Here is a 9185-nt window from a genome sequence, read left to right as displayed (position 1 = left end):
GGGTGGAGGGGGGGTGGGGGTTCTGCTCTCCAGCCTCCAGCAGGTGGTAGCACGCTGCCGGCTCCGCATCCCCAGCTCTGCCACGTCCCAGCCCTGTCGCCGTCCCCAGCTCCGCTGCGTCCCCATCCAGCGCTGCTGCGTTGTGCCCGGGCGTTGCTGGACGCTGAGCACCCCCAGCGCCCTCCAACTTGGTGCTGGAAACGGACCCTCGTCCATCTCTGTGTCACCTGTGTCACGCTGCCTGGGGAAGGCGTGGAGCCCTGAAAGCTGCTATCCCAACCCCATGGCGGCAAGGAGGGGGGCTGGGGGGGGACAGGAAGGGAAAACCACCTCTTCCAGCTCCGCGGTGCTGCGTGATGGTCTGCAGCCCATTTTGGAAGCTCTAGAAACCTCGTTTTCTCCCAGCTCTGCAAGCATTTGCTCCCTGCCCGTCTCTAGCTGTGGTCTGGCACCTCCCTCTGCATGCAGTGTCTGTGGCAACGCAGCGCTGGAGGTGAGCGCTGGTCCTGAGCCCAGTGCTTGGAGCAAAGCTGGCTGGCAGCGAGGGCAGCCCGGGCACAGCGTGCATCCCCATTGCGCGACCCTGCACCGCGAGCACGAGATCACTGCCGCTGTCCCTTTGCTGCAAACCGGGACCCATGAGCGCTCTGTGGCTTTGCCCATCGCTGCAGCCCCGCTTCTGCCCCAGCACCGCCGTGCACTGGTTCCCCTCCGTGCTCCGGGGACTGCTCGTCCCAAGCGGAGCACGCGGGCAGGGCTGGCCCCGTTCCAGAGCTCTTTGTTATCTCCGGGGAACTCAACCATTTCTGCACCTTGTTTACCTCCCGTTGCACATGGGTGGAGGAAAGGTAAACACCAGCCTTTTGTTCACCAGCTCCTTTTCCTTGAGCCTCTTCCTCCTCTCCCCCGTCTCCAGCCACTTTCCCCCGGGTGCAGCCAGCCCTGCGGTGCTGAAGCCCCAAGGACATCCACAGCGCTGCCATTCCCCCCTCCCCAGTGCTGCCCAACAGATACCCCAGCCCGGACCCCTCCCGGGGCTTCCTGTGCTTCCTGCACCCTTCATGCTCCGTTTGCTGGGTGCCAGTGGCTTCTCCCAGATCTATCCCTGCAGTGGGCGAGGGACTGCTGCGCTGAGCAACCCATGCCCAGGCGAAAGTCTGCAGTTTGTCAGAGCGAGCTGCTGAGAAAATCAACGTGCCTGCCCTGCCGGGGAGTGCTCGTGTGGCAGAGGGGCACACCGGGGAAACCAGGCCGTGCAGAGAAAGTGCAGGGCAAAAAGCTTTCTGAGAGGGGACTGCTGCCCTCCCGGACCCTGAGCACCTTCTCAGGTTCACCAGAGCTGGCTGCTGGCCTTTCGTCTGTCTCAGCGTGTCCTTCCCTTTATTATCAGCTCACAGTCTGGATGCAGAGGGAGCTGAGAACTCCCACCCTTTTCATGGTGCTTGGCTGCCACGATCTGCACTGAATGAGCTCACCGAGCCAGGCTTTCACTTCTGGAGATAATACCCAGCCCTGTGCTGCCGTGAGCTGTTCGCTGGGAGAATGGAGCCTTCCTGCCTCCTGGCAGCATCCCTGGGCCAGGGGAAACCACTGCTGGCCCCAACCATGCCCCGTCCTGCTTGGAATAGCTCTGTCCCCAAGGCTGTCAGTGCATGTGGCACCTGTCTGGAGCCGATCCTCCTGGTCTAAAGGTCTCCTGCCCTCCCCCCGCGGGCTGCAGCGACGCTCCCTGGATTCTGCTGATGATTTTTCCCCTGGTGTCCCCAGCACCACCTGGGCCATGTCCTACCCAGGTGCTAGCGAAACGTGTGACAAGTGGCACTGCCTTCCCCCACTCCTTCCAGCCACGATATTAAACCACTTAATGCACTCAGCGAGTCCTTGAGCTCTGAGCCGCCTTGGAGTGCTGTTGGCTTTGTTCAGCGCTTTGATGAGCTTGAGAGCTTGGAGGGGAGGGAAAGCACCGGGCTGGCAGTGGGCTCCACTCCACGCTCTCGCTGGACTCCGGGCGGGAGGGAACCGGGGGCACCACGGGGCTGCCGAGTCCGGTCCCACTGCAGTGTCACGGTCCCACTTGTGTCTACACGACAGAGCGTCCCGGGGCCGGCGGGGAGCTGGCCGCGGCATGCCGCTCCCCGGCTCATAAGCGGCCGTGGGGCAGAGCTGGGTCCCGATCCGACCCGTCCTGGGGCTCGGGGCTGCCCTGCGGCCCCCGGTAGCATCCCCCGGGGTGCCCGGTGCGGTGCGGGAAATGTGGGGGCGCAGCGCTCGGAGGATTACGGCGGCGGCGCGGCGGGGAGCGGCGGGGCCGTATAAAAGCGCGTCCGCTCCCGCCCGGGTCTGCGGCGGCGGCTCCGGTCCAGGTGCGGCAGCGGCTCCAGCAGCGGAAACGGCAGCTGCCCGGTGGGCGGCCCGGCCCGGCTCGGCTCGGCACAGCTCTCCGTGCGTCACGGCCGCCCCGTCCCATCGCTCCCAGCGCTCGGGTCCGGTGGCTCCGCCGTGCGCCGCGGGGTCCCGGGGCGGCGGGTCCCGGTGCCCGTCGGTGCGGACGGTTCCTTCCCGATCCCCATCTCTGGGCTGGCGTGTCTCGGTCGCGACGTCCCGCGGCGCGGTCCGGTCCTTCCCCGCCCGTTACCCCCCGGAGCCGGAGGGGTCCCGGTGCCCCGCAGCGCGGTCCTTCCTCCCCTCCCCTCGGTGTCGGTCCCCCTCGGCGCGGCCCTTCCCCTCCCCATCCCCGTTCCCATCACCCGCGAGGCTTGCGGCTCTCGGTTTGCCGTTGCCCGGTTCCCGGTGACAGCGTTTCCGATCGTATCTCTTCCAGCCCTGCACCCGGCGGCAACATGTGGCTCCTGGAGCGGCTGCGCGGCATGGCGGAGAGCAGCGGCGCACGGGGCTCGGGGCCGGACGATTCCCCGCGGGGCTCCCGCTATAGCAACGTCCTCACCCCCGATAAAATCCCCGACTTCTTCATCCCGCCCAAGCTGAGCGCTGCACCCGCTGAACCCGAGGGTACCGAGACCTCTGCGCCGCCCACCCTGGGTCCCTCTGTCTCGGAGCAGGACCTGGCGGGCCGCAAGACCCCACGCAGCCCCCGGCCGCCCAGCCGACCCCGTGCGAAGGCATCCGGCCGGCACATCATCCAGATCGAGAGCGCCGAGGACTGGACAGCGGAGGGCGGCTTCAGCACCAACGCGGACCCGCAGGCTCAGACAGCCATGTCGCTGCCGTACGTGCCCAAGGCGCAGACCTCCTACGGCTTCGCCACGCTGGTGGAGAGCCCCCACACCCGACGCAAGGAATCGCTCTTCCACAGCGAGCACAGCAGCCTCTGCCCCTCGCCGGCCACCTCGCCCAGTGCCCAGCGCAGGGCCAAGCTCAACGGTGAAAGCAGGGCCCAGACGCCTGCCGACCTGGGAGCAGCCCTCATGCATCCCGGGCGCTACTTCAGCGGTGGCGAAAGCGACACGTGCTCCTCGGCCGAGTCCTCACCCTTCGGCTCTCCCCTCCTCTCCCGTTCCGTCTCGCTGCTGAAGATCTTCAGCCAGGAGAGCCAGTCCAAAGTCATCAAGCTGAAGCACTCGGTGGCTCGCAACAGCTCGCTGTCCACCGACGACAGCTCGGCCGACACCAGCCCCAGCGCCCAGCGGCGCTCCAGGAGCGCTCCGGCCGGGGGACAACCGGCAGCGGGCACCGAGCTGGCGCAGGGCCGGCCCCGCGAGCACAGCCTGAGGCTCAGCCGGGGCGGCCGCCTGCGCCTGACCGCTGACTATGACCCCTCCAACGCCCGGCTCCGCGTGCGGCTCATCTGCGCCGAGGACCTCTACGATGCCCTGGTCGACGTGCGTGGCATCCACTGCTGCGTTTCTCTCTGCCTCAACCCGGGGAAGCTGCAGAAGCAGCGCAGCACCATCATCAAGAACAGCCGCAACCCTGTCTTCAACGAGGACTTCTTCTTCGATGGGCTGGGCCCCAGCCACGTCAGGAAGCTGTCCCTCAAGCTGAAGGTGGTCAACAAGGGCAGCAGCCTGAAGCGGGACACGCTGCTCGGGGAGAAGGAGCTCCCGCTCAGCGCCCTTCTGTAGGCCCAGCAGCCCTGCGGGGAGCGTGCCCGTGGGGCTGGGGCACGGGAGGGCTGGGGCCAGGCCTGACCCCTCTGAAGTAGGGTTTGGAAGGGCCCCCAGAGAAGGGCCAGGGCCGTGGCAGAGCTCAGGGATGCAGGGCCAGGTCCCCAGGAGCGGAGCTGCCAGAGGCAGCCCTCCTGTGCCAGCCTCTCCCCTCTGTACCAGCTCCCTGCCCGAGGCTGCGGCTCCTGGAGCACAGCAGGAGCCACCTGCCCTGTCCCCTTCAGATGGATGGATGTCACCTGCTGGGCTCTTCCCTTTCTGGTTCCCATGGTCTCCAGCTGGCCAGTGCGAAGGTTGGAAGCGGGTAGGGCCCTGCAGCATGCTTGTTGCCTCCTCTCTCCAAGCCTTAGCTCCTGGAGTCAGATGATGGCATCGACCTTGGCTCTCATTTAAAAGTCAAGCTTTGTAGTCTTGGAAACTGCAGAGAAAATGCTGCAGAGGTGACCCAGGAACCTGGTTGGGGTCCCTGGGAGGTGGCCCTGTGGCTGACTCACACCTGGGGTCTTTCTGAGCCTTTCCTTGACCCTTCCTGGGACCGCATAGGGTCTGCAGGTCAGCTCTGTCTGGCACCCCACAGCCTCCTGTCCTGAGCAGTGTCCTCCAGATACTGACCCCCCACTCACCCCCCCGTGGATAACAGCTGCAGGAATTCCAGGGGCATTTGGATTTGCCCAAACCCAGGTGGGAGCTGATAGGGGCTGGCACTGCTGCTGGGGGGGGCTCTTGGCCACGGGGGGTGGGTGTGGATGCTGGGCCAATGTCCCAGCAGACCCCAAGCAACAGGAGCAGCATCCCCCCACCTCCCCGAGTGCTGTGTACTGGGGATGGGTGGCACCAGGGCAGGTGGCAGGCTGGGATCTGGGCTGCCCTTCCCTCTTCTGCCCTCCCTCACCCATGAGTGCTCAGGGGCTTGGGAGCTTCTGCACCCACCCACAGGCAGAGGCATAGCCCTGGGACCACAAAGCTCCCCCCACTGGGTAGGACCTGGTCCCAAGATGGGGCTGTGTTGGCACACTGGCTCCCAGCACTGCCTGGAGACACTGGAATGGGGGAAATCCAGGCTGGGCTATCTGCAGGTGGCTGAAACAGACACTTCGTTGTTGTTTGGTGTGGTGTTACCTGCATGTTTTGGGTTTTTTTTTTTGTGAAAAGGAGCAGAAAATAGCATTGCTCCTCTCTGCCCCCTTCCAGCACGTGTGGACACACGCACATGTGTCCCTCTGTGTTAACCTCTGTTGGTGGCGGTTGATGTTCCTTCCTTGTCCTTTGCAGCAGATGGCAGATTTCAGTGTTGGCTATTTATATCTGAGGCTGATCTTTCCCAGCGTGTTTTACTTCTGTCTGTAAATATGTTCCAGGTATACGAGGCATGGTTCTGGTAGCGCGCTGTTTGCATGTCGGGGGGATTCGGGGTGATCGTGGCTGTTTGTTTGAGCTTGTGGCTGAAAACAAACCGTGCAGGACGTGAGGAACAGACGCATCCCTTTGCCACAGGGGATTTCCCACCTGCTGCTTCCCACTGCTCTCCCCAGGAGCAACCCAAGGGTGCCCACCCCTGCTCCCCCTCCAGCCCCCTGGACTTGGAGGGGGGGGGGCTGAGCTCAGCACCAAGCAGGCTGGGTGCTGCTGGGGACAGGGGACACCCAGCTGGTGGCCAGGGGCTGGGGCCAGGACCAGTGCAAAGGTTTCAGTGCTCATAAAGGGCTGGGGGTGCCACAGCCCCCTCCCCATTGGTAGAGCTGTGCTGTGTGACATTGGGTTTTGTTGGGGAGGGGGGGAGAGGCTGGGAGCAAGGCTGGGGGTTGTGCCTTGGCTTGGGGCTGGCCCCACGGGGGGAATCAAGGGCTGGGAGCTTGAGCTGTCCCCCCTCCCCTGTCCCAGGACTGCTGAGCCCTGGGACTTGCTGCTGTGATGGATGGGGGGGGGGGGGGTGGATGCGCAGTCCTGGCGGGGTCCTTCCTCCCTGTAGCTCTTTTCTAACGTTCCTGCTTTATGATATTTCTGTGGCTGGATTTAACGATGCTTTTTCTTTCTTTCTTTCTTTCTTTCTTTCTTTCTTTTCTTTTTTTTTTTTTTTTTTTTTTGGAGTGGAAAAAAAAATTAATATATCTAATCTATATATTCATTAATGGAATGTTTGTTTACCGATGACTTCCCCTTTTTAGTGCAATAAAGTCTTTCTAAAACGGATGCGGGTGGTACCCAGCTCCTGATGTCCCCTTGCTTTCTATTATCCCATGTGCTGCAGAGCCCCTGTGAGGGGAAGCAGTGGGGGCAGCCCCCCCCCCCCCAGCTGTTCATAGCAAGCAGCTTATTCTGCTTTCTTCTTCTTTTCTTTCCCTGCCTTCCATCTCTCAGCCCACTTCTACCAAGCAGCTGCTGAAGAAAAGAGGGAGGTTTGTCTGCAGCCTAAATGCCATTTTTCTCATTTCCACCACCCTAATAATTTGTCATTTTTAGTAGAAATAAAGAACAGGAACGCTAAACAGATCCGCCCTCCCTCCTCCCGGCCCCACGGGGCACAGAAAGCAGCGTGGTGAGAACTTGGCAGGTGCCAGGAAATTAAAGCAGTGGGTTTTTTTTTTTTTTCCTAGAGGTGTAAAAGCCAAAGCAGCTAGCAATAAAATGAGTCTGATTAAGTTAGTTGGAACTAGAGTGGATGGGGTCAGCCTGAAAACGCTGAAAAAATCCCTCAAGTGCTCAAGATGCAAAGCATGGGAAACAGACAGAGGGCTGGCTTGTGGGGGAAGATTTAGCTCTGAATTACTAATTGAGTTGTTGGAGGAGAGAAATACAGCTTCCAGAGCCTGGGGTTAGACCCTGAGCTGGGGCTGGGCTGCAATGAGCCTCTGCACTGGGGGCTATGGGATGGCCAGGGTGGGGGTCCGGCCTGGAGCAGAACTGGGGGGCGGGTGAAGCTTTTGGCCGAGCAGGATCCCCGGGGATCACCTTTCCCTGCAGATATTTGGGTGTTGTTGGGGCTGGGGGTAGCCTCGCATCACCCCCCCCCCTGCTCCGACCAAGCTGCCGATTTACCGTTTGGGTTAAAAAAAAAAAAAAAAAAAATCAAAGAAGCTTCTTTCCGTTGCTTGGCAACATCTTGGCTGCCTGGTCCGGTTGCGGGGGCTGCAAGGGCCCCGGGCACCGTGGGGCTGCCCCAGCTGCAGCCTGATCCCGAGCATCACTCCCAGGTTCCGCGCAGCCGGTGTGGGAGCAGCTCTGTCTGGGTGGGCGCAGGGCAGGGCGCAACGCACCCACCCTGCAGCTGCGTGCAAGCGTCGGCCTCCCTCCGGCATGCACCCTCCTCATCTTTATTGCGAGCATTTGTCTTCCGTGGCAGCACGTCTGTTTTAAAGCAGGGAGAGAGAAGACTCCTACTGTTACCGGGAGGAAAACAGAAGTTAATTGAATCCCACGATCCCTCGTAGTCGCATCAGGTGAGAGAGAAAAGCCAGAGGCAAACGTTTCAGCCCTGTTGGTTGCTGACTGGGGGGTCCGGGCACCTCAAGCCATGGGGACGCCAAGCCCTGGGGGGGTTCTACTGGTAGCAGGGATGAGCTGAAGCTCCTTTCCAGCCCTGTGGCATTTGCAGGTTTGATAAGAGCCAGTACAGAAGCAGCAGCTTGTGGGCTTTCCCCAGGGCTGGCAGCGCTGCTGTCACCGCAGCCCCAGGGCTCAGGCTCAGGCTGTTTTGCTTTTCCGCTTGAAATTTGCTCTCGTGTTTTGAAGCTGACACGGACCTGGAGCCAGGGGATGGATCCTAGCTCAGCCTCGGGCTGCCATTTCCCATCTCCTCTGGAGGAATTTGGCAGAGGAGAAATTAACACATCCCAGAGCCCAAGCGTGGCTTGGCTGGGGCACACGCAGCTGTGAGACTGGTGAAGCCCCTAAAATTTGTGCTGGGAATGAGCGTGGCTATAGGGATGGATGAGAGAAGGGGCTGAGGATGTACTGCAGTGTAAGGAATTTCTCCCAGCCTCTCCTCTCTGGACTGGTTCTTTTCCAGCTACCTGCTGGAGTTTTAAATGCCTCTGACAGGTTTGCAAAATGCCCAACGCATCAAGCAGGCCCAGGTGGGAGGGGAAAAAAAAAAGGCAAAAACAAAGCAGACAGGAGGATTTGCTAAACGCCATCAGCTGCTGGCAAACGCTTTAATATCGGGTCAGACAGGCACCAATCGATAGAGCAGTTTGGGGCTGCTGGCTGAGCTCTGTGCTTTGCCCATGGGCCAAGACTTGTGTTACAGCTTGGGGTTTGGGTACAGGTTCGGGGGGGAGTCCTTGCTGGGTGCAGTGGGGGGATCAGACCCTGAATCCTGGGTTTCTTGAGGAGCAGTGGCTCTTACCCACATTAAAACATGATGGGTATGTGAGGCTGCATCCACCATCCCAGCTGGATCTGTCCCTCAGCACGGGCAGCGTCTGGAGATTGCGCTGGACACGCCACAAAGAGCATCAGCCTGGCTCCATCGCCATGGCAATGCAGAGAATGGAGCCCGCTGGCAGGAGGGGAGGGCTGGGAGCCCTGGGCTGTGCTCACCCCATGGAGGTGCCACGGCCACACTCAGCAGCAACTGAGCGAGTGCTTGGGGCTGCCCAAAGTTGGTCTTGGAGCAGAGGCAGCTGCAGTGCCACATCTCATCGTGCTGAAGCTCTTTGCTCCGGGACAAAGCCAGAGGTAGCACCGGGCAACATGTAAATATATAGAAATACACCTATTCAAGCCCTCAAATCTCACTGCTGCCAGGTTATAATTAATTCCCATTTGCGGCTCAGTCCAATTTCCTTCACGCAGCCTCCCAATTCAATCCAATTGCCGTATGAGGTTTCTGTAATCACTAATCTTATCATGTCCATCAGTGTGAAGTGAGAGCGCTGCAATTAGCAGGACTGGGAGTGGAGCCGTGTGGAGCAGCAGGTGATGTGCTGCTTGGTGAGTATTTACTTCACCTGTGCCAGGGAAAGGATGGTGCTTGGCCAGGGCTGTGCTGGGGATGTCCCTTTTCTATTTCCACCCTGGCTCTGGCTGCAGGAGCTCGTGCAGCACTGAGATGATGCCGGC

At 61.0% G+C, this 9185-nt stretch overlaps 1 protein-coding gene across 4 annotated transcripts; it reads left to right on the top strand.

The window, feature by feature from the left end:
• C2CD4C (C2 calcium dependent domain containing 4C) lies at positions 2237–6314 on the top strand. 4 transcript variants are annotated; one of them, XM_021378875.1, is made up of 2 exons: positions 2237–2403; positions 2822–6314. In XM_021378875.1, the coding sequence occupies exons 1-2, from the start codon at positions 2252–2254 to the stop codon at positions 4080–4082; spliced, it is 1413 nt and encodes a 470-aa protein (XP_021234550.1). In that variant the 5' UTR covers positions 2237–2251; the 3' UTR covers positions 4083–6314. The 4 variants fall into 4 exon arrangements, with proteins under 4 accessions (XP_021234550.1, XP_021234549.1, XP_021234552.1 ...); XM_021378874.1 differs by having other exon boundaries at positions 2237–2442; XM_021378877.1 differs by having other exon boundaries at positions 2331–2483.

Source organism: Numida meleagris, chromosome 27, assembly GCF_002078875.1.
Source record: "Numida meleagris isolate 19003 breed g44 Domestic line chromosome 27, NumMel1.0, whole genome shotgun sequence".
NCBI classification, from domain to species: domain Eukaryota; kingdom Metazoa; phylum Chordata; class Aves; order Galliformes; family Numididae; genus Numida; species Numida meleagris.
This window is presented reverse-complemented; position numbering and strand designations above follow the sequence as displayed.

What these genes read in the sequence shown, in the direction of transcription:
- C2CD4C (XM_021378874.1), top strand. Translation starts at nt 2,252, where the DNA reads ATGTGGGGGCGCAGCGCTCGGAGGATTACGGCGGCGGCGCGGCGGGGA. An exon ending in TCGGCTCGGCACAGCTCTCC is followed by an intron (nt 2,443 to 2,821) that starts GTGCGTCACGGC and finishes TATCTCTTCCAG; the next exon opens with CCCTGCACCCGGCGGCAACA.